The 26,461-nt window shown below is 39.3% G+C and overlaps 1 protein-coding gene across 1 annotated transcript; it reads left to right on the top strand.

The window, feature by feature from the left end:
- Window positions 1–789: 789 nt before the first annotated feature.
- LOC147904542 (uncharacterized) lies at window positions 790–2,091 on the top strand. The gene has a single exon (XM_087391660.1). It carries the CDS (start codon window positions 793–795, stop codon window positions 2,089–2,091), a length of 1,299 nt encoding a protein of 432 aa, XP_087247786.1. The 5' UTR covers window positions 790–792.
- The last annotated feature ends 24,370 nt before the right edge of the window (window positions 2,092–26,461 follow it).

Raw genomic sequence — 26,461 nt, 5'->3', positions numbered from 1 at the left:
TCTATGACAATGCATGATTGAGCATATGAAATCCAAGCTACATATCACAAAGGCTAGTGGCATTGATTCTAGTAATCAAGTGAAGAGGGCTGGTGGTCACCCATCCAAGGTGACAATTATAGATAAGAAGCAAAGAGATCTAAGTGGTTTAGATATGTTCTGCTAAAGGTAAAACTCACATGTTCTAGCTGTGTTTTCCATCAGCTTTGTATTTTCCAAGTGAACATTTTTTCTTATGCTCTATTGTAATGTTTTCTTAGAGATAATGACACCTTGCAAACTACCAATGCATCATGAAAGCCATCAGGTATTTCTCATATGCTTCTATTTTCAATCATTATTTCTGATTTTTTATAGAGATGTTAGGTGTAGCTAGTCATATGTCTTTTGGCTCTCTCTCCATTAGGCAAATTTTCAAGCTTCTATTTTCAATCACTATTTCTGTTTTTTTATAGAGATTTTAGGTGTAGCTAGTCATATGGCTTTTGGCTCTCTCTCCATCAAGTCTATTGGGAAATTAACAGATTCCTCCTTTGCTCACAGAGAGTAGCTTGCTTACATTGGGCACACATATGTACTTATCAATAGTAGCATCTTACATTGATATTTTCTTATCACCTACCTTAGACTTGTATGGTCGTGTGAAAGCTGCAAGAAAGGTGTCTTTCTTTTTTAGGTATGTAGAAGTTGCTACCATTGCTATTAGTGATATATGAATAAAGGATTTTGAACATATTTCCAAGGTTTATGTGGCTAATACTCATGGTTCTTTCTATATGTAGGATTTGGCGCATGTGGATCACTAAACATGATGCATACTCCCTAAAGCAAAACTTTATCAGTAGAGAAACATTCATTGACATTCAATTGCCATGTTACTTTGTGGTTCTCTTGATAAAGACCTTTAGGGAAAAGCATCCTCACTTGCACGTACCCCTTTCTTGCACGGGATCGGATGCATGTGAGAATTTTTTCAGTAAGGTCGGTGAAATGGTTCGGAATGAAAGATGCTATGATGGCTTTGATTTGCTGAGTAGTACAGGAGCACTTAATAGAATAGCAGAGTTTCAAGCAGGTTCAATTCTTAAATTTCCAGCAGCTCATTCTAAACAAGAAAATATATGGGCTACTTTGGAAAAGGAGAATGGCACTCCTTTGGCCAACTTGGGAGACTATGCTTGTGTGAGTAGTGACAACCATATGGTATCTGCATTGAAAGAGGGATTATTAGAAGCAAAGGCCATAAGTGAGACACTTGGTATGCGCGATGAAACTTTTTGGAATGACTCATGGGAGGAGGGAGATCTCTTAGAACTCTTCAACCCTAATCTTGAATATGTGGATGAAGATGAATCATTGGATGATGTTCTACTTATAGATGAAGATAATCACTTTGATAGTGGTGTTCGAGGTGATCTGGATGAGGAAATTACTAGTGAAAGTGAGCTTCGTCATGTGATTGATTGTCTAATTGATGAGAAGGAGAAGGTGGCTAGTGAAATATCACCATTTGTTAAAGTGGATGGGAAAGCCATTTCTAAAAGCACACTTGTCAGCCAATTGAATGGAAATCCCACACTATTTAAAGATAGATTAACAAGGGTGAAAAGTGGAGTGTATTTTTCTTTAGAGAAGAAGGCAATGATTCATACAGGAACATATCTTGGTATAGGATCTGATTGTGCAGTATTGTTTGAAAACACATCAATAAATGCAAACAAAACGATAAGAGGAAAAGGAAAAGCTGGGAATACTAGTAAGGGTGCTGTAAATGGCATGTGGTACCTTGGAAGGGTGGTAAGCATGAGGAGAAAGGTTGGAAATTGTCTAAAAGATACAAGAGGCCCCTTTGATCTATTGGATAGGCCTTTGAATGTTCAAATTCATTTGTCATGGTATCAACAAGCAAAGGGAACTAGGACCTACACATATGACCTTGTTGACAACCAATGTGTTGATTTGGAATCTATAATAGCCTTGGCCAATCTCAACTATGATCGACAAACAAAGAAATACCATCTTGATGAGAATGACTACAAACTTTTCAATGAATATGTGCAGGGCAGAAAAGGGACATCTTCTATTTTTTAAATTTTTGTAAAGTTTATCCATTTTGAAGTCGTTCTTATCACATAGGGATCCTAGGTTTGCAGCATGTAACTTGACAGGGAGCTTATGTTTGTTTTGCAGGATAAATTTGTTGGCAAGCTATGTGGCATGATGCAGCATTTATGAGAAGATGCCCATAGATGTGTCAATGCTAAACTTATAGATTATAGACATGGATTGTTTGGGTGTTACTCTTGTTTAATTTTTAGTTTTTCTAGTAAACATTCAAGATGCATTTTATGTTTTCTACTCTATCAAATTTTGGTTTAGATTCATGGATTGTTCAGGTATTACTCTTGTGTAACTTCATATTTGCTGCTATTAAACATCCAAGATGCTTTTTAGCTTTCTCATTCTAGTGTTTGTTTTTTAAGGGAGAAGAACCTTGTTTATGTTAATGTGTAATCATTCTTATACGCTATATATTGGGTCTACTACAGCTTTCTAGCTTGTCCGCCCCAATAACAATGAATGTAGTTGTTGTCTACACTATTCTGAGCAGGTTTTGAGACTGTTGCCAATTATGGGAAAGGATTTGGAGCTGTTTACCTCTGTATTTGGCAATACAACATTCAAATTAGTTCATGTTTTGCAAGTACAGGTTTGCATTGGAAGTTCAGTGAGGTTTGTGCATTGTTTATCCAAGCATTGGCTAGTTGGTTAATGTGATTTTGTTGGTGCAATACCATTCACAGCATGTGAATCAGTGGGTAGTTTATGCATACATCTAAGATGGTTCAGAATCAAAATCTAAATCTAAATTCGGGAGACGTGTTTGAAGTTTTGGCCTGGGAGGATAAATTGGATGGAACCAAGTATTCCATGTGGAGTTTTATGGTGAATAATGTGTTAGTTGGTAAGAGTATATGGGGCTATGTTAGAGGTGATGAGGCTTGTCTTGTAGATCTAGTTATTGCTTCTGCTACACCTTTGTAAGGAGGTAATGCATATGATATGCAGCTAGCTTCGATAAGGCCAGCTACACTTATTGCTCCCATTGAGGATTAGAGGAGATGGGATTAAGGGATGCCCAGGCTATGCCACTTATAGCCTTGTCCATTAAAAGGATCATCATACCTCGTATCTGTTCCTCCAACATACTTGGAGAATATGTATTGGGCAAGGAAGGAGGCTAGGCTTACTTGAAAAGACATCTTGATAGTATTTCAAGAGCTTTACGTATGGAAATACATTGGTGGATATGTATACTCTTTGTAGATGTACAGTCAATACGTATGCAAAATGGTATAATGTTGCCTTGGTTAGCATGTCGATGTAGGTGATTAGCATGAAATGGATGTAATGCCAACAAATGAGTGCTCTTATCATCACTATTAGGCATGAATCAAGAACATCTATTTTGATAGATGTAACTTTAACAAATGCTGTTATCATCATTATTAGGCTTGAATCAAGAATCACCATGCTAACCATGTATGGTAACAAGTGCGCGGAGGGTGTGCGGATGACAGATGGATGTTTGACAAAATATGATAGCCGTCTTATAGTCTTGTTGTTTGACAAAATAGGACAGCCGTCTTGGCGTAGGTTTAAGGAAAGGGGGGGAGCACACTAGACTTTTTCTTGTACCTTATAAGCTTAAATAGGGATGTTTTATAATCCTACATGGATCTTAAATAGGGGTTTTCTTGAAGTTCATGCACGCAGGTGACGTCCTCCTTTAATGAAGAGTGAATCCCCTGGGCTCACAAGTTTCCATGTTAATTGGAGACCACATGCATGGATGGGCATGCAAAAATTCCCAATTTGTGCACATGCATGGTGCATAATTATAAAAAAATTGCAAATTTGGAGATTCACGAAATGTTCAAGTGTCATATGGAAATGCAAATTCTCATGGGTATTTATTTGACTATTCTTTGTTTCCTTGCAAACTTTCATGTCCATCAGTGACCTTCTCAGTGGATGGGCATGCGAAATTCCCAATTTTTACCCATGTATGTTGCATAGGTGCAAATCAATCCCATTCTTGGACCATCATGGGATGGTGAAGTATCAAAGGGGAATTCAAATTTGCAATCATCTTAACTTTAATAATTTCCTTTTTGCTCATAAATTTTCATGCCCATTAAAACTGTTAGGGTAGATGGGCATACAAGCTTCCCACATGCATGGTATATAGGTGTAAAAAATCACAACCATGGACCATCATGGAATGGTAAAATGTTAGATGGGCATGCAGCTTTGCAAGAGTATTAATTTTAATAGTCTTTTTATTTTCTCAAAGCTTCATGTTGATTGGAGTCTGTTTGGGTGGATGGGCATGCAAATTTCCCAAGTTGTTCACATGCATGGTGTATAGGTGCACAAAATCACAACCATGGATCGTCATGGAATGGTCAAGTGCAAGATGGTCATGCAACTTTTCATGGGTATTAATTTGACTATGTTTTGTTTCTTCACAAAGTATTGGAGACCGTTTGGGTGGATGGGCATGTAAAATTTCCAATATGTGCACATGTATGGTGTATAGGTGCAAAAAATTTGCAACCATGGACCATCATGGAATGGTCAAGTGTGAGATGTTCATGAAACTTTTCATGGGTATTATTTTGACTTTTTCTTATGTTGTCAAAAAGTTTCATGTAAATTGGAGACTGTTTAGGTGGATAGCCATGGTGCACAGGTGCAAAAGAATCCTATGAGTGGACCATCATGGAATAGTCAATTATCAGATGGGTATGCGACTTTGCATGGGTATTAATTTAACTAACTATTTGGTCCTTACAAAGTATTATGTTGATTGGACACTACTATCTTAGTGGATGCACATGCGAAATTCCCAATTTGTCAACATGAGTGGTGCATAGGTGCAAAAGAATCGCATTTGTGGAAGGATCGTCATGGACTTGTTGGGTGTCAAATGAAGATGCAATTTTACATGGGTGGTAATTTGAATAAAATTTGTATCCTTGCAAAGTTTTATGTCTATTGGAGACCATTTGGGTGGATGGGCACACCAAATTTCCAATTTGTGCACATGCATGGTGCATAGGTGCAAAAAAGTCACAACCATGGACCATCATTAATGGTCAAATGCTAGATGGGCATGCAAATTTTCATGGATATTAGCTTGAATATTTTTTTGGTCCTTGCAATGTTTCAATTAGAGACTATTTGGGTGGATGGGAGTTCCAAATTCCCAATTTCTACACATCCACATTGCATAGGTACATAAAAATCCTTTCATGGATCATCATGGGATGGTCAAGAGCCATATGGGAATGCATCTTTTCATGGGTATTTAATAAACTGATTTTTGTCTCCTCACAAAGCTTCATGTCTATTGAAAACCATTTAGCTGGATGGGCATGTGAAATTCCCAATTTGTGCACATGCATTGTATATAGGTGGAAAAAGTCAAAATTGTGGACCATCATGGACTAGTCAAGTGTTAGATTGGCATGCAACACTATTTTTTGTTTTCTCAACGTTTCATGTCTATTGGAGAGTTTCTGGTGGATGAGCATGCAAATTCCCAATTTATAATTTATACAGGTGTAGAAAAAATCCCATTTTTGGACCTTCATGGAATGGTCAAGTGGCAGATGGGCATGCAACTCTGCATGGGTATTAATCTTACTAGATTTTGTTTCCTTGCAAAAGTTTCAGTTTCATGTCCATTGTAGACTTTTTGGGTGGATGGGCATGTGAAATTCCCAATTGTGCACATACGTGGTGCATAGGAGCATAAAAATCTCATTCTTGGACCATCACGGAATAATTAAAAGTCAAATGGACATGCAACTTTGCATGCATTTTAATTTGACTAACTTTTGTATCCTCACAAGGTTCCATGTCAATTAGAGACCATTTGGGTGGATGGGCATGCAAAATCTTCAATGTCCACATCCACAATGCATAGGTGCAAACAAATTGCGTGGTGGTTGAATCCTCAAGTCTCACATGGGAATTCAACTTTTCACTAGAACTTATTTGAATAATTTCTGTATCCCCACAAATTTGTATGTCCATAAGTTGACTTGGTCTTTTAAAAAAATATTGGTAGAGATAGCAGCAAACTAGAGAGCTCAATTTGCATTAATAAAGAGAGCATTACAAGGGATTTTTATGCAAAATGAAAGGTCTTATACAAAGAAGAGCCACCAGAGAGGAATGGTGCAATGTTGTGCCAAGTCACCCAGGAGAGCTGCGCCAAGTTTGACTTGTTTTTTTGCTTATTTCTCCTCATCCACTAAAGCATTTGAGCTTATCATTCATCAGTAGCTTCTTCATAGTGTCGCCCAACTTCAACTAGGAGGGATGGTCGAAATTATGTGTTTATAAAAAGTGCGCTAGACATAGAGCACATTGGTATGGGTAGTTCCATGCCAAGCTTGGAGCTAGAGGTGTGCCTTAATGAGAAGGATCTTTAGCCTAGAGAGCTCAAAGAATGGTCTTCCAAGTGAAGATAACAAGATGTCACAAGAATTTTAAAGAAAGAGGAAAAATGGAGAGAAGGAGGTGGAGGTGAGGAAGAAGATGAAAATGGCAAACTAGGAGGATAAGGAGTTTTCTAGAAGCTACAGCTCTAATACCACATGTTGGGGAGATGAGAAAACCAAAATGTGTGTTCTATTGATTGTGAGAGAGTAGCCTCTCATTTATAGAGTGGAAAAGAGGGTGTCCTAGATCACAAGCACCTCTCCTACATCAAAGTCAATCAGCCCTACATCATAGGGACTTCTTGAATATTTGGCACCTCCTCAAGGGGTCACGTTGTAGTGCATCACCACTTGCATCATGGTCCTAGACACCTCATAGCACTAAGTGTGCTATACCACACATACACACACAAACATGTGACTGCTACATGCACACATGCACCTTAGAGGAAGCCCTTGATCACAAATGTCCCAAAAACTTTGCATGGTCCTTAACCTGACTAATTTTTGTCTCCTCACAAAGTTTCATGTCCATGGAGACCATTTGCATCAAATATGGTCATACAAAATTTTGTTTGGGTGGATGTCCATTGGAGATCATTTGGGTGGATGGTCATGCCCATTTTGAATTTGTGCACATGTATGGTGTATGGGTGCAAAACTTGCAACAACTGTGTTGGATGGGCATGCAACTTTTCATGGTTATTAATTTTACTAATTTTTGTGTTCTTGCAAAGTTTCATATCCATCAGAGATTGTTTGGGTGGATGGTCATGCAAATTTCCCAATTTGTGCATGTGCATGTGCATAGGTGCAAATAAAATCTCATTTGTGGACCAATTCATGGAATGGTCAAGTATCAGATGGGAATACAACTTTGCATGGGTATTAAAAGATAAAAATATGTGTATCCTCACAAAAGTTTCATGTCCATAGGAGACTATTTGGGTGAATAGGCATGCAAAGTTCCCAATTTATTCACATGTGTGGTGCATAGGCAAAAAAATTCCCATTCATGGACCATCATAGAATGGTTGTGTCAAATAAACATGAAACTTTGCATAGGTCCTAATTTGACTAATTTATGTATCCTCATGGCATTCCATTTCCATCGAAGAACGTTTACATGGATGGGAATGCAAATTTCCCAATTTGTGCACATGCATGGTGTATAGGTGCATAAATTCTCAACCATGGACCATCAGAGAATGATCAGGTGTTACGTGGGCATGAATATTTGCATGGGTATTAAATTGACAATTTTTTGTGTCCTCCATTGTTTCATACCAATTGGAGACCATTTGGGTAGGTCTAATGGTCTGTAAGGTCTACATAGATCACTCCTTCCAAAAGACCTACCTGATCACATATGACTAGACTACCCAAATATTTTATTGCAAGTGAGTGTCTTCCACACGAATGACATCTTGCTGAACTCAAATGAAAAAAATCCTAGCACAACCAGCCAACTAAAGAGATTATTGCTCCTAGAGACCTATTCATTTGCTAGATGGGCAAGTGAAATTCCCAATTTATTCACATGTGTGGTGCATAGATACATAGGTTAAGTATCAAATGGACATGCAACTTTGCACGGGCTGTAAATTGACTAATTAATATATCCTCATAAGGTTCCATGTTGAATGGAGACCATTTCAGTGGATAGCCATGCAAAATTTCCAAGTTGCGCACATGTGTGGTGTATAGATGCAAAAATGCAAACATTCTCAACGTGGACCATCGAAATCAGCATCACCAATGGCAGGCTCATCCTCATGGGTAATGGCCTGAATATCTATATCATGATCATCATCACCTCCATGGCCATGATCATCCTCCATATGCTCCACATTAGTAAATGTACTATAAATCACTTTAGAATGTGGCATAATAGGTATGACGTGAGACCACCTATTATTATCTATGATTGGTTGATAGACAACCTAATGCAAACACAAATACAAACATGTTATCTTGTTACCAATCTTTTCATCACATCACTATTAAGCATGCAATAGAGGTTTAGATTATTAAACAACTCCGTGCCCATTACTTTTCTCCATCCTTTCCCTTGAGGCACAATAGATGTCATCCTTAGGTCTTCATCATCTCTCCATAGTCATGGGAGAGAGCTATCCACATCAACAAAAAACTCAGAAATATATACCAAGTAACTCTTGTACCAACCAACCCTTGGCCATGCTACCTTTGGGCCTTGCATTTTGCCTCACGAAACCCTTTAAGGTCTTCATGAAGCTCTCAAGGATGAACAACCATCATGCATGTACAGTGCCGCATATAGAAATCTCATCCACCAAATGCACTATGAGATGTAGTTGGCTTGTGAAAATAGAACGTGGAAAGTTCTCCTCCACTAAACAAACCACCTCCACTGACATAACTCGAGCATCCTCAAGCATGGTGGGATCTATTTTCTTTGATCTCACATACCTAGAAATAAAAAAGTGCACCATATTAGCAATATGAAAAGCTTGCATCACGCATTGTAAGGTTCACATTTTGTATAGTGTGAAGTAACTCACAAGCTTGCCCATCTTGTAAATACAATCCTTCACGTCATTCGATGCACTACGAGAAATGCTAGTAGGTAGTATGAACTAAACACATGAGTAATGATTGATTATTTTTTCTACACACAAATTTGGAAGAAAAAAGAGATTATGCCAAGTCATACTTACTTGGAGCATCTTGTGCCAATCATGAGATTTCAATCATGATATTTAAAGCCGTATGTTTGCAAAATAGAAATTAGATCTTACTTGAGTAATGCAAACTTGCATTGCTCCATCCATAGATGGTCTGCAAGTTTAGTAACTCAAGGGAGGCACGTAGAACCCTCAAACACTGGTGTCGATGCTACAATAAAAAGATCGTCCTGCTCCATGCTATCATCCCTACCTGAGGACTGATGGGCAAATAAATCGCCCACCATATCATCGAACACCTCCTCCTCCATGGACTCATGAGATAATGGTGAAGGGCTACTATCAACATCACTCCATGCATCTATAACGGTCCCTCCTGAAGATCCCACCTCATATCGCCGATGCTTTGCCACCTCATGACGAGCATAGGGCAACATATGCGGGTGTGGCACTGCATCCTGTATCAAATTAGAAAAGGATCATATATTAAACACTTGAACACCCATAATTATCTCAATCAACCTCAATGCTTTAACACTTACCATGAATACGGTCGCATCCCATTATCCCTATTGATGTGATTGAGTGTAATTCTACATGCACGATATATGTTGCCTCAACATCAATCACATATACATTTTATTTTTTGCTCCAACCACATTTCTCGATGGTGGATATGGAGGGATTCATCCTCACTTGAGGTTCCTATTGAAGATGAAGACATCCTACAAATAAACAACCCAAAAAATGTATTTGTGCTTGCAAATTTAATGAGAAGGCTCTGTAGCGCATCTATAGGTGCATCTGTACTATGGAATGCATCTATAGGCACGCCTAAAACATTGTGTAGACATGCTATTAGATGTGCTTTTAGATGCACAGACTGGTTTTAAACCTACATATCGCTCATTTCCTCACTCCGCCATGCTTGCAAACCTTTCAACACACTCACCTCCAAGCATACACTCTCATCTCCAGGCACACACACTCATCTCCAGGCCGGTCATCTTTTTGTCTAGATTCATCTATTAGAGCACATCTAAAAGCATGTCTAATAGTGTGTCCAAAGTTTTTTAACACTATATAGTCGTGCCTAGATGCGCTGTTAGCTGTGTCTATAGACTCGCTACGATAGTTCAACATATAGCATAAAGCTTTGCATACCTTCTCCTTCTCCTTCCCCTTCCTCTTCCCCTTCCCCTTCCCCTTCCCATCTCCCTTCTCCTTAATCCATTATCCCTTCTCCTTCCATTATCCCATCCCCCTTCTCCTTCCATTCTTCCTTCTCTTTCTCTTCTCTTTATTAATCCTTCCATTCTTCTTTCCCTTGCATACAAATTTAAGTGGAATTTTCAATGCCTTAAGCATTCATGAGGAAATAAGGAATTGCATGAATGATGAAAATAAGGGAAATAATTGGACTGCAGCATGAGGGCAGGATAAAGAAAGAGGGCATGCATGATGGAAATCACGGGATTGCATGAGGGAAATCGGAAAATTAGCATAACTCTTTTATACATGCATATGGAAAGAGGGCATGCATGATGGAAATCTTCTTCTCTTCTTTTTTGCAGTTTATCATGTGGCCAAGATGCTCTTCAAGAGCCTCGCCTGACCCTCGAGATGCCTTATTACAACAATTATATAACATCTTGGGGCACCCTCCCACTCCACAGGAGTTATGCACATACATGAGGAGCACTCAAAACACCTCCCATGAGTCGGCAGTACAGATTCCAAACCACCCCACACCCACACCAGCTGAGATTACTCCTATGCAGTCGAGATAGCCTAGCAGGGAGAGCCGCCAAGCTTCTCCCCTATCATCAAGAGTCCCTTCTCCCCTACAGTCTAGAGTCCCTTCTCCCCTGCAGTCAGGAGGTCAGGAGGCCCTTCTAGATTGCAAAGCTACCAGCATGCTCTCGTGCAATCGAGAGTCCCTTCTCCAAAGGCGAGTGCCCATCGTACTAGCTCATCACGATAGGGCAACAGGAGTAGTAGTAGGTAGAGCTCTGGGCAATGCATGGCACAGTGCTTTGGGGGTAATCGTGGGGGTGAGTAGGATTCAAATAATGCAAACATGCCAGAGGGTGATTGTACAATCTTTTATGACATCACTATGATGGGAGGCATCTTGATGGATGCACGAGGAAAGGACATCATGGCCTTCATGCGCTCTGTAGTTCATAACAACTATAGAGATTGCTTTATTCCATTCAAAGAGTAGAATAAAAGTTTGGCTGATGATACCATCAATGCTATATGCTCTAGGTATCCTAATCCATCCAATGTTGAGTTCACAGATGAATGGGCAAAGTCAAAGATTACCATTATCCTTGCCAATAAGAGATCTTTGCTTAAGAGGCAAGCACTAGCCAAGATTGCCAGGAGAGAGGGAGGTCAACCACCAAGGGGCCAGCCCCACACCGCTCATAAGTGCGAGTGGAAGAAAGCGATGAACGCAGCAAAGGCAGACCTAATCTGTAGCACGTAGAGGCACGAAGGAGCAATATGGAAACATGCATTTTGGCACATCATGAGAGGCCCAATTTGTAATTATCAATCTCAAATTATATTGTGTTTATGTGGTTTATTAGGAGGTTTTTTCTTTGTATTAACCCCTCTACAAATTGTGTCATCTTGCAGCTTGATATCATGGGAAGATAACCTACTTTTGCCGAGACAGCCTACCATCGTGGACATTGTAGGCGGCATACATGGAGGCACTTCTATGATGAGGAGTTGATTACTAAGGAGCAATATATCTGCGCTATTGAAGCACCCTTGCAGGTATTTAAAAGTACTTAAATAATGTTAATGTTGTAAATAAAGATTTGATTTTTCATATGATAATAGATGTTGTCCCTCATTTATAGGCTCCTGGGGATATTTAGGAGGAAGAATGCGAGGATACTAAGGAGGAAGAAGGTGATGAAGAAGGGAGCGAGGACGCGGATGACTTATATTAGTCATAGAAGTAGTGCTAGCTACTCTTTTTTGTACTTGAAGCCATTGGCTTAGCTTTGTGCCTCTCTTATATGCCTCTTATTTTTTGTACTTGAAGCCATAAGTTTCTTGGCTTCGTGCTATATGTATATACAAGCACTTTTGGGATATGAATTAATATGCACTCCTCTTATTTTTTTGGCATTCAATTTCCTTGTGCAATGTTCTATCAATCAATGCCTTGTGAACTAAACATTTTGGAGTTATAATCGTCGGCTATAAACGTGTGTGGAATCATGCAAAATAAAAATGCGGTTGGCTATAAGAATTGAATTGCACACTATAGAAATGGGATTCCTGCAACCACACAGCATTCTATTTAACCACATAGATTTTTTTTATTTTTATTTTTTTTAAAAGCTGCTAAGCATCTATAAGCACGTCTACTAGCGCATCTTTCTATTTTTTTAGAGTGTCTAATAGTGCATCTATAGGTGTGTCTATAGGCGTGTCTCTCTGTTATATAGACATGCCTATAGATGCAGGTCTATAGATGCGCTAATAGACGCACCCATCACTTTTTTTAAATTTAAGAAACGTGTCTATGGCTGCATTGTGTTGTTGTGTTTGTGCACATACATGGTGCATAGTGCAAAGAAATTGTAAACATGGAAAATCATGGAATGCTCAAGTGTCAAATAGGCACACAAATTTTCATGGGTATAAATTTTACTATTTTTTGTATCCTTGCAAAGTTTCATGTCAATTGGAGACCCTTGGGATGGATGGGCATGCAAAATTCCCAATTCTACACATCTATGTTGCATAGGTACAAAAAAATCTCATTCATGGAACATCATGGTGCAAAAAAATCCCATTCATGGAACATCATGGGATGATTATTGTATGATGGGAATGCAGCTTTGCACACTTCTTGAATAATATTTGTCTCCCAAGAAGGATTAATGCCCATCGAAGACCATTTGCATGGATGGACATGCATTAGGCTCCATGTTCATCAGGGACCCTTTAACATTGTATTTAGAATTTTTGGACTTGTTTAAAGTCCAATTCTAGAACTAGACTAAATACAAGTCTAATTTTTTTTAATGTCATACTCCCATGGTTTTTTCCCCATATATTTCAAAACAAATATTGCAATATCTCTTGTATATGCTAATTTTGATCTTAGACACATGACACGATCTCTCTTTAAGAGACGGTGTACATATACACCTTCTTGCTATTGATATTCACTATTAAAATATTAACACAAAACAATTAAGCCAAAACTTTACACACCCACTTGCATATATTAATTTTGATCCTTAGACACATGAGAATTAAGATATTAAACTAAAATAATTAAGCTAAAATATTTCCCATTGAAATATTAAAATAAAATAATCAAATTTTTCTTTTTTCTTTTATCTTTTTTTTAAAAAATATTAAACTAAAATATCTAAGCTAAAATATTGACCATTGAAATATTAGAATAAAATTACATTGCTACCATTCAGTCATTACGAGAATAAATTATTCAAAAATATATTGAAAACACCCAAAAGAAAATTTAAGTCTTGGTGTTCATTATTAAAGTTTTAAACAAATTTTAAAAAAATTTCATACACATCATGAAAACAAATTGTTAAAAAAATATTCATACGCATAGTAGAGAAAGCAAAAAAACTTCTTTATTTCAAAATAGGATTTACATATAGGCAAGACACTCTAATTCACATTCTTTCCTTCTTCACACTTCTCAAGCTCCTCTTTCCTTAGACGTTCAACTTCCCATTTTGATTCTGTGGCACTATAGCCTACATCCAACAAGGCCTCATATATATTATCAAATTTCACTTCTTGAGATTATGTAGTAGTTGTGAAGAGAGTGGGAGAGAAGGAAGGAGTCTCACTTGCAGCTTTCTCACATACACAATGGGGGAATATACACAAAGGTGGTTGCTGAAAATAGTTTTCCTCTTCTTAATTGTGAAAGCCAAAAGAACTCTAAGTACAAAAGAATAGGTGAACCCTATATGTGGGTCTCAAACCAAACTCAGCTAACTAAGGTGGCATACTAACTGAGCCACTAACTAGAGTACATAAAGATAGCTGTCATCGAGCTATTATTCATAGGCAGTGTACCAACCTCATCTGCAGCTAACAAGTCGATGACATAAATGCACAACGGTCACCTTGGCATATCATGAGTGGAGCTCGATATCATGAGTGGAGCTCGATATCTCAACACTCCCCCTCAAGCTCAATCCCAATTCCTGTACACCAAGCAGGTCTCTGAACTTGCACAGCTTCTCTGCACCCAATGCCTTCATGAATATGTCAACTACCTGATCCTTTGTGCTGACATAAACTAGATCAATAAAACCTACTAGAACCTTCTCCTGCACATAATGATAATGCACCTCAATGTTCTTTGTTCTAGTATGATAGACTGGGTTATTTGCAAAGTGTATACTACTCATGTTGTCACAATAAATGACAATTGGTCCATCTGTAGACTGATGCATATCATAAAGTAGGTTATGCAACCAAGCTACCTCACATGCAGCCATTGTTTGCACCCCTGTACTCAGCATCTGCCCTCAGCTTCACATTCTGCTCCAAAGGAACTAAAATAGGCTTACAGCCTGTCACCCCGTATTTGGACAGCATGTCCAATCCATACTGCCTCTGCAAGAGCCATATCCCACTTGTGGATCTAATCACCTTAATGCCCAAGAAAAGACGTAGCTCTCCCAAATCCTTCATCTCAAACTTCTGATTCAATAGCATTTTCACATGAAGGATATCTTCATCACTATCACCTGTGATGATCAAATCATCAACATAAATGACAAGCAGCATAATACCTTTCTCTATTTTTCTCACATAAAGTGAGAAATCTGCCTTGGAAATCTGAAAACCAATAGTGACAAGATACTATCCTATCTTGTTAGACCATGCTTTGGGTGCTTGCTTCAAGCCATACAAGGCAAACAAACTCAGGATGAACAACATGAACATAACCTGGTGGCTACTCCATATACACCTCTTCTTGCAAATCACCATGCAAGAAAGCATTCTTTACATCCATCTGATGTAAAGACCATCCCTTTGATGCAGCCATAGCAATGACTGCTCTTACGGTTGCCATCCTTGCAACTGGACTGAATGTTTCTTCATAATCAATGCCATATGTCTGTGCATACCCCTTGACAACTAATCTTGCCTTGTATCTGTTCATAGAACCATCTGCATTGTGCTTCACCTTATAAACCCACTTGTAGCCAATTGCATTCTTGTTTTTAGGCAAAGGCACCAATTCCCATGTAGCATTTGCTTCCAAGGCATCCATTTCTTCATCCATGGCTTTCTCCCATTTTTTTTCCATGGCTTGCTCAAAAGAAGTGGGTTCTGGTTCATGTATCACTTTGACCATATAGGCATAGTGAATGGCTGTAAATCCATCATATTTCATCCTATCCACACGATACCTAGCTCTGGTAGACCTGCACAAAAAATAGGCTCACTACCAGGTGCTCTCAAAACATCCCTTGTCTTCCTTACTCTAGGTGTAACAACAGAAGGAATACCCAACTCATCATCAAGGCTCTGTTCTGAGTCACTGGATTCACCATCAACATAAGAGTGACCTGCATTCGCATCAACCATGGGCTGATCTACTTTCTCTTTTCCTTTTCGTGATACTTGCATACCACTATCTGCATTGCATTGAGGAGATCCTCCTAATCTCAATCTGCTTGTCCATGGCGAAGTATGTGAACCACTGCTAGAGGACACTATAGGTCCACTAATATTTTGTGATTGCTGTTGTGAATTCTGTGCAGCATTTCCATTTTGTGCATCTACATCATCAATCACATTTACTGGTTTATACCAGGTGCTCATCTCATCAAAACAACATCTCTGCTGACTGTAAACTTATGAGTAGAAGGGTTATCGCATCTATACCCTTTCTGCTGCAGAGAATAACCAATAAAGATGCACTTCTGAGCTTTGGATCCAACTTGGATCTCAACTCATCTGGCACATGAACATAGGCAATGCAGCCAAAAACTTTCAAATGAGAAATATCTAGTTTCCTACCAGTATACCTCTCTTCTGGCATCATGCCATGTATTGCTGCAATAGGAGTCCTGTTCATTATGTAGACTGCTATAGCAACTAGTTCAGCCCAATAATAATCTGGCAAGTCTTTTTCATTGAGCATGGCACGAGATACCTCTCCAATATTTTCTGTTTTTTCTTTCTGCAAGTCCATTTTGTTGTTGGGTTTGACTGCATGAATATTGCTACTTTATGCCATGCTCCTGCAGGAAACTTGCAAACTCATTTGAGAGGTACTCTCCCCCTCCATCTGACCTTAGGCATTTTATTTACAGGCCTGTTTCTTTTTCAACCATAGCTTTAAAAGCTTTGAAATGCCCAAACACTTCACTTTTCTTTTTCATAAAATACACCCAAACTTTTCTGCTGTAGTCATCAATAAAAGTGACAAAATAATGACAGCCTCCAATAGATGCAGCTTTAGTAGTCCACACATCAGAGTGGATTAATTCCAATGGCCTCTTACTCTCTTGAACATGTCTAGGAAATGGTTTCCTTGCCTGTTTTCCAAATTAACAGGCTTCACATACCTTATGCATTTTTGCAACCTTGAACTTAGGCAATCCTTCAACAATATTTTGGGCTTGCATTAATTTAAGTTGTTGTACATTAACATGACCAATGCATTTATGCCAGATATCAATATCTACAACTACACTGGTCCCATGTGCAAACATTACTGTACTCAATTCAGGCATGTCCGCATCCAACCTAAACATCCTGCCCTTCTTCTTCCCTTTTTCTTTCAAGCGACCTTTATTTTTCATATCCTCAACAAAGCATCTATGAGGATTAAATCTGATCTACAAGCCCTGCTCAACCATTTGACCAACAGAAACCAAGTTCTTGGTGATATTCAGGACATGAAATACATCAGACAGGTATTTCTTTTTTCCATCCTGCATAGACAAAGGAATTTTACCAATCTGCACAATAGGATGTGTAGTATCATCACCAATCTCCACAAATCCTGGTCTTTCCATTTTCCTTGCATCCTGCATCCATTCTGCATGACCTGTCATGTGGTTTGATGCACCTGAGTCAACATACCACACATCATTGCTTTCTTCTACACTTGTCATAGAATTGGTCATGTGCTGCACCATAAACACATGCTCATTTCTGTCATCACCCTGTCTACTAGAGAATGCATAATTACCTTGCTGCAATTTTTCAGTCATGATGTCATTCTGCTTTTTATAGCAGTCTTTAACCATATGACCCATTTTACCACAAAAGTAGCATTCAACATTGCTGTTTTCATTTTGGCCTCTTTGCCATCCACCACGACCTCTTTGGCTCCCCCTGCCTCTAAAGTTACCACGTCCTCCTCCATAGGACTGGTTTTCTTGAATTTGCTGCATATTATGATTTCTACCATGGCCTCAAATCGGCCTGCTCTACCTCTGCCTCTACCTCTTCTAGCATTTGAGTAGAAGATAGCTTCTTTTGAAGTTCCTCCTGAAGAAGATGCACCACCATTTCTCTGCTCTTTAGAAATTAGAAGAGCAATCAACTCCTCAAAATCAGGAAAATTCTCACAGACAGCAATGGATGTCTGGAATTGTACATAATCCTTTCCTAGACCATTCAAGGTCACAGAAACTAAATCATCATCTTCCACTAGCAACCCAATAGAAGCACATCTGTAATCATCTTCACCTTCATGTGGTAGTCATTGATGCGACTATGGAGCCTATAAAAACACCTATGCTACCCCCCTCTCACTCCACTCAGTCTACTAGCTAAAGTTAAGCATTTCGCTACGTGCAGAGTACTCCATATCTAGCCATTAGTCACGAAATACCCCCTTCTCCATAAGATTGGCACTGAGCAACTCCAGCGCTGCTACTCTCGTGACCACAGTCCTTGGTCTGCTGTGTACTTCTGCTGCCGCGACTGTTGGGCTTTTAGCTCGTATGTTGGCGGCCACTCATGGGCTCCACTTACTTCTACTGCGAAGTCCCGTGACTGGGGGTTCTTCATCTGGTATGTCACTCAAAGACTGTGCTTAAGAAGATATCATGGCTTCTAAGATATACTAGATTAGACTTCTGATTGATGGCCATACGATGCCTTTTAGCGCACGATGGTGTGTCTTCTCCATAGGTCACTAATTTTTTACTCATCTTGGAAGTATGTGAAGTCCACATAGGCATCTCCATGTCCTACCTAGTGGGTCCTTGAGAGCGTGGCTAGCTGGCCGGCCTAAGAACCGTAGTATGTATACCTCTCTCTTGTCTTTATATAGGTATATATTACTCTAATTACCTCCTTTCCCCTTGAAAAATCCATTTTTCCCTTTTTAAAGTTATATGTTCTATCTCGGTCTATTATACGTAGTGAATTAATTTATGTTCTCCTTTAAGGCCTTAGGTTAGTTGTAAACCTTTTTTTATATATTTTTTCTAGTTATGTATGCACGGTTTTTTTAACAGCACCCCATGGTCTTAAATCCCTAGTAATTTTCTCTCTACACATTATGCAACTCCTGCTTGAGCTACATTTTCCTAGCTTGCGTATTTGTGCTATACATTTTTTTCAAAGTATCCCATGCCTCCTTTGGCGTGCTTGCATCCTAAATATGCACAATCATAGAATCTGAAATACTGATAGACAGCCAGTACATAACTTTTCTGGCTCTCTCATGCCAACCTTTAAATGCCTACAACTCCTGTTGATTGGGAACATTAGGAATAACCGGTTCTTGTTCAGCTCCAATAATGAACTCCCAATAGCCTTTTACCTTAAGGAAATTTGTCATTCTAAACTTCCATGCTTGGAAGTTGTTCTTGTCAAGCTTTTCAATGGCAATCTATGAAAGAGCATCAGACGCCATTACAAAACACTGCAAAATATTATGTCACTGTAAAAAAGCACAACTTCTGCCTCACAAGGACAAATCTACAAAACTGACGAGAGTGGTATTTGACCACACAGTCACTTCCTAGTGTTGATTATGCATCAACAAGCAATAAGAATGATTCTGCCACTCCTAATATCTCTGCCCAGAGGCATACAATGTAATTTCTGTGATAATTTTTCATCGACTTGCAGAACAGTGGTTCACACAACAAGAACATGGCACTTTCTTGTGCCTACGGAAAACTTCCACCACCAAAACGGGCCCTGAAATAGCCTCAAATCGAAAAAATAATTTCACCCTCTCTCGCCACACCGCGAAGGGCATCCCAATCTGAGATAGTGCACTCTTGCACTTTCTGGTTGTGCTACTTGTAGAGATTTGCTCCCAAACTCGAAAAAAAAAAGGAAAGCAACACTGATCCTCTTACTAGGACACCGCAAACTTGGTTTGCTTTCTTGAGCTCCTTACCACGAACCGAGCTTTGATACCATGTGAAGAGAGTGGGACAAAAGGAAGGAGTCTCACTTGCGACTTTCTCACATACACAATGGGGGAATATACACAAAGGTGGAGGCTGAAAATTGTTTTCCTCTTCTTAGTTGTGAAAGCCAAAAGAACTCTAAGTACAAAAGAATAGGTGAACCCTATATGTGGGTCTCAAACCAAACTCAGCTAACTAAGGTGGCATACTAACTGAGCCACTAACTAGAGTACATAAAGATAGCTGTCATCCAGCTATTATTCATGGGCAGTGTACCAACCGCATCTGCAGCTAACAAGTCGGTGACATAAATGCACAACGGTCACCCTGGCATATCATGATTGGAGCTCGATATCTCAATAGTAGTGACTTGGGTAGCCATCTCAAGAGGTTCACTACCAAGATCTTGACTAACAAACTATCTAGACCAGTTTGGGTGCTTTCAAGTATAGGCTCTAGACCATTCTAGGAGCTTTCAAGTATAGGATCATCACTTCTTGGTAGTACATCATAGCATGGATGAAGCTGCAAGGTGTCAATTGCAATCTCCTCACTACTTGGTAGTACATCATAGCATGGATGAAGCTGCAAGGTGTCAATTGCAATCTCCTCACTACTTAGTAGTACATCTACTTTTCTTGCCAGTACTACAACCTTAAGTAGTCCACTTCCCTCTCCCTTCAAAATAACCTCTTTTTCAGGTTTCATGCTCTACATTTGGACCTCCATTGCTTTCCCTTTCCCTTCCACTGCAACAATTTGTTTTTCTTCCTTCTTGTTGTTGCTACCTTCTTTTGTGACCAATGGAACCTCAATGCTCCTTTGCAATCTCTCATCCATAATTCTCTTCTTTGTGCATAGTTCTGGATGTGAGTTCTCTGATGTAGAGCTATTAGTTTCAGATTCCCTAGATGTCGAGCTACCATCTGCAATAGTAGAGTCTACATTTTCTATGACTTTCTCACTTGAGTCATGCTGCACTTTTTTGCTCCATTCCACATCTGAGCTCCCTTCCTCTTTATCATAGAATGTGGGCATGCAACTGAAGTAAGTATCAAAGTACTAAATCCGATGGAGGGCATCAATGACAACCACATCAATTCCTTTTCGTAATACAGTCTCTGTAGCTAACCCCATTCCATACAATGCCACATTCCAATCTTTCAGCCGATATGTTCTATCATCTCTGAATTGTTCTCTCTCTTGGAAAAAGAGCTGAAGAGTCTTTTGGGGAATTTCAAATGATGGACCATCACCCCTATGCATAAATGCAACCATCATGGGTTGCAAGATTTGGATGCCAGTGTCACCATGATAACTATGCTCATGCCGCAATACCATACCATGTAACACCTTTCCAATGACACCCCTGAATGCAGATTTCAAACTAGCAAGCAATGCATCCCGTTGTGCATCTATGATAAACATGACAAATGTTGCTCTTGGTTATCTTGCCATAGGGCCTTGTATCACAATTCGTATAAGCTGAACAATCCCTGACACTGATAGATCCTGTAGTTCATCAAAGAAAAATGCATATGGGTTATCCCAAGGTTCGTTGCCCATTGTAGCCATAAATCTTTCTGTATCGACTCCCTTGACAATAACATAATTTGAATTATCCTTTGACAAACCAATGTCATAGGAGAACGTGAAAGACTCATTAAGGACTTGAAGTTGCATCTTGTCTTTCATGGCATTTGACTTTATATGTGCATACATCAGCTCCATGCAAATAGCACCTTAGCTCGAAGCTCCTTTGTTGGTGCTGCATCTTTATCCCATGATTTTATCCATTGCGAGGCCCAATTTTTGTCAACCATTTTTCCTAGCGCACGTGCTTTTTTCTTGTCCACCTAATACTTTTGATCCACCAACTCTTCATCTGAATGAAGCAAAAACTTTAAAGCTCCATATGCAACTTTAGCCTTTACTTCCTGGTTGACTATTTCTTCAAAGCTTCCTTGCTTGTTCTTAATAGCCAAGGGGAGAATTTGTATAGGGTAAGGGGTAGGGTAAGGTAGGGAGGACAGTTAAGGGTGATTAGTTAAGTTAGGGGGTAGTTTAAGGGGGGTTTACTTAAGTTAATTACGAAAGGGTTGGTTAGGTTAGGGGTTTAGATAAGTGAGTGTTTATACTTAAAAACTGGGGGGTTTAAAAGGAAAGATAATTTAAAAGAGTTAAGAACTTGTGGGTGGGGGGGTTAAAAATATTTTTGAAGAAAAAAAAGGGGGGTGGAAAAGCAAAGACAGTTGGGGTAGGGGAAAAAAAGGTTTATAATAAGACATAAATTTCTAAAGGAAAAAGGAGACAAATGAAGTAAAATGAATGTGTAAGAAAAAAAAAATTGACCTAGAAAATAATTGAGGATAAGGAGGGGGGTAGGAAGTTCTTCAATTATTTATACATTATATATATATATATATATATCATGCCAATAAATAAATAGAAAGCAGATAGTTGTACAAAGGTTGTTTGTGGGGTTGAGGTTAGGATGGGTTAAGAAGTGAAATAACATTTACACTTTTAAAAGGGGTTAAGAAAATAGAAGGGAGATCATTTTATTGAAATTATAGGGGATAAAAAAGGGGGGAGGGGGGTGGGGGTGGGGGGGAAAAACAAGTAAATGGGACAATGAAAGTGTATAAGTATGTGTGTTTGTGTGTCTGTGTGTGTGTGTGCATGTGTGTGTGTGTGTGTGTGTGTGTGTGTGTGTGTGTGTGTGTGTGTATGAGAGAGAGAGCTACAATATTTAAGCAAAATTAATGTGTTTGTGTATGTGTGTGCGCATGTGTGAGGGTAGGGGAGTGAGGACCAATAATTTAGGGATACACATTTTGCCAAAGAAAGGGAGTTTGTGTGTATGGGTGTGCATGTGTATGTGTGTGTTTGTAAAAAGTATAGAAAATATGTGTGTGTGTGCACGTGCATGCGTGCATGCGTGTGTGCATGCGTGTGTGTGTGTGTGCATGTGTGCATGTGTGCAAGTGTGTGTGTGTGTGTGTGTGTGTGTGTGTCCCCATCATTTAATTTTCACCTTTGATGATTTCTCATGTTGGATGTATGCAGGCCATTGGAAATCTCCCAAGGTGGTTTAATCAACGCAGTACAAATTTTGTCATACAGTGGAGAAATTCAATACAGAATATGGCCTCACCATGGAAGGTTTTGATCCTAAATAGTTGAAGTGGAAATATCACATCAAATGCAATAGCATCCGGAGGGAGGTGTATGAGGAGTTGTTGTTATTTCATCATAAAATCTATCAAAGATTCCCTCCCACCAACACGGAGAGAACTACTGCATTTGCGAAGGGGTATGTGAAAGAGTTTGGCCTTGCAGCATTGTTGAGTGGGTCGGCCATGCATTTCAGCTGGCTTGCATTTGCTCTTCAATATTTGGAAGACCTGTGAGACAAGGGATACCATGACAGGCATTTCAAGAGATGGAGGATACATAATGAGGACTTGCTAGGAACGAAAAAGTTGTTTGAGGACGTAGTGGGCGATGAGGAGTATGTACCATCGAATGGCATGGCTACAACCACAACAAATACTGCGAAAGCCACAACCCCCTCTCATGAAACATCTCATGAACCCTTCTAGATGAAGGGAGTATGCCCTGGTAGGTCTCTAATACCCCCACCTAGTGACTTGGAAAAAATAAAGGAAACTGTCCTTCATGCTAGGGGGATCTTGGGAAAGGCCTAGGAGGAGCTCATAATTGCACAACATGAATCAGAGGCTACAAAGATAGCAAAGGCCAAAAGTGATAGGGTAAGCCCAGCTATCACGACACTAAGAAAGAGGCTGAAAGAAGCACGAGAGGAATTGCGCTCCCTACCAATGAATGTCAATGTTGTTGACAAGAGGCAATTTGCACTTCAGATGGTCATTGACACTATGAAAACTACTCTTGAAACACTTGGGGCCTTTGAGATAGAGGATCTTCACCTAGAGGACAACAATGTTACCATGCTTCAAGTTACTGCTAGGGACTTTATGTTTGCATAATATAGCAGCACTTTATGTTTATTAGATGCACAACTAATATTGTTGTCTCCTCCTTTATAGATTGATGTGGAGTTGAAGGAAAGAAAAGTCAAGAAATGTGGACATCAATTGCAGCTGGTGCTACAGATAGAGAGGAAGGTCCAATCATCAGACCCAAGCATCCTCACCTCCTTGTATAATGTGGCTATGGGCATAGTTGCAACATCTATGGGAGGCCTTGTGCAGAAAGAATCTATGGTAGATGTAGCAGAAGGGTTGCGCCATAGTAGATGCAATGGTTGTGGCATGTCACTTGAGGTTGATCAACATGTTACCATGGTCATGTTGCCTTGCAAGCATATGTATCACTTTCTATGCTTTGTGCTTGCTTGCTTGCTAGGGATGGTTTGTGCATGCAAGGTTTCAAGTTGTGGGCAAACGATAACCTCTAACTGGTTGAAGGATGGCAATAAAGGGTTTCTAAAACACCAAACAGTGGGTAATTGTAAGCACCACACTAGCAATCTGATATGCTTTGATATGGGTGCTCCATGTCTGTACTTTATGGTTTGAAATATGAGAAGTTAGCTAGTTCTAGCATGCTTACTAGGTGACCTTTACTGTGCTAACTTACCTGGAACTCTTACAAATATTGTATGGTAACTAGCTTCATTGCTATAATTCTTCTACAACACCTAGCTCTACATTATGATAACTAGCAGCTCATTACGTGTAGATGCATTGCTAACTAGCAATGTAGTTTTTTTTTGCTAACATTGTATGTTAACTAGCACTTGTTAATATGTTGATCTAGGACTATAGTGTGCTAACTAGTAGTATAGATTACCTACTAGCATTGTAATATGTTAACTAGCATTGTAGCATGTGAACTAGTACTGCCACTATGCTAACTAACATTGCAATATTATAATTGGCATTATTAAGTACATTCTAATGAGTATTGTGGTATGCTAGCTTAGTATGCTAACTAGCACTATAGAATGCTAGCCAACAGCTACTAGCTAACACATGCTAGTTAGCATGTTATACATGTTAGCATATGATGTATCTTGGCTAGTATATGTTGTATGCTAGTTAGCATATGTTGTATGCTAGGTAGCATATCTTTTGTGTTAGCATATGTTATGTGCTAGGTAGCAGTTCTCTTGCGTTAGGGTTTGTTTTATGCTAGATAGCATATGTTCCATGGTAGCATATGCTCTATGCTACGTACCACCCATGATATGCTATTTAGTATGCATGATGCACTACTTATCACGCACTGCTAACAAACAATTTTGGAGCTCTTTCTTACTTCAGGTAATGTTCATTGTATTATCAATGTGTAACTCATCAAGAAAAACGTATGACCGGAACATGTTTTCATTAGGGAAGATGGAGAGCATGCCTACAAGCAATCAAATGCACATGCAATTAGGCAACGAAGACATATGCTCTGCTACAAATTTGCTTCACATGAAGAATGTTGGTCATAGTTTACAGGTTGGGTGTAGCAGTGAAGACATGAAAGACTCATCAGCTTCTTTACTGCAGTTCAGGATCGTAGATAAGTTGCAAGATGCAGAGACAAAGGTGCAGGATGCACCTGTTGATGAAGGGAACTTGAAGAATCCAACTGAGAGCCCTACAACTGAGAGCCCCATGAATACAAGTGGCAAACAAATGTCAGCGATGGTTGACAACCTCATCACAGATCCTACAGTTGCTGGGTTACTGCTTCTGAGATTGCAGATGCTGAATGTCAAGACGACTCTCCCTTGGATCACCTACTAAAAATTTTGACAAAGAAGAAGGTACATAACCATATGACGAGACGAGAGTATCCCGCCAAGAAATCCAAGGGCACATCAGGTGCATCAAAGTTCTTGAAACCCAAATCCCCTATGACAAAATCTCCCAAACCTCGTGCATGCAAGAAATTATGAGGTTCATAGTTTCTTGGATTCCAGGAGAGGTCTTTTTGTAAGATCCCCACCTCTAGGAGGTGTGTTTTGTAAGAACAATTATAGTGAAAACTCCATGTTTGTCAATCAAATTTATAATAAAGTCTCTCTCTTTCTTATTTATGCGTGACTCAAGATCTTTTATTTTTTTGTTTAAGTACTGCAACTTCCTATTTATGCATGTCTCGAGATCTTTTATTTTGTGCTTAAGTACTACAACTTTCTTTGTAGGATGCTTTTCTCCATATGGTTGGTACATTAGTTATCTGGCTACCTCCCTTCGTATATGCATTGCCATTAATTGGCCACCGGGGTATCCAATGCATGTTGTATGGGTACCACAAATGTTTGGTTTGACATATTTGTGAGCATACATGCCTCTTCATTTCTTTCCATGTGTACACATACCAATCATGTTGTGTCATGAACATTTGAAGACATTGTTGTCTCTTGGGAAACTAGCCAACAAAAAGTTGTTGTCTCCTAGGGATCCAAAGAAAAGAAAGATGCCACAAGAGAAAAGAATACTACCAACAGAGGAAGACAAAGGAAATCATGCGAGTGCTTCCTATCCCGAAAAGACATTTGTAATCCAGCCTTTTGCTTACATTGCAAACACATGCAATAAAGGCATATGTATGCCACTTGCAGAGGAGAATGATCGTAGAGCACTCATATGGACTTGAATGGTGTCTTGCTCTATGTTTTAATAGTGGTCCTTATTCCTAGATACACACCTTGGAGGACAGAGGTGTCATGCAACCGGCGTGAACGTGTATGGGTCCGTAAAGAAGAAACTAGCTTTTTAGTATGGTGCATGGAGCATTTTAGTGTTTACATCTAGAGTTGTGCACAGCAAGGCAAAGTCAGGAGGCTAGTGCACACAGCATTTCCAGACCA

Source organism: Dipteris shenzhenensis, chromosome 2, assembly GCF_047967505.1.
Source record: "Dipteris shenzhenensis isolate YYH24624 ecotype China chromosome 2, Dip_SZ_1.0, whole genome shotgun sequence".
Classification (NCBI taxonomy): domain Eukaryota; kingdom Viridiplantae; phylum Streptophyta; class Polypodiopsida; order Gleicheniales; family Dipteridaceae; genus Dipteris; species Dipteris shenzhenensis.
The sequence above is the reverse complement of the archived record's forward strand: the minus strand, read 5'-3'. Positions and strand labels throughout refer to the sequence as shown.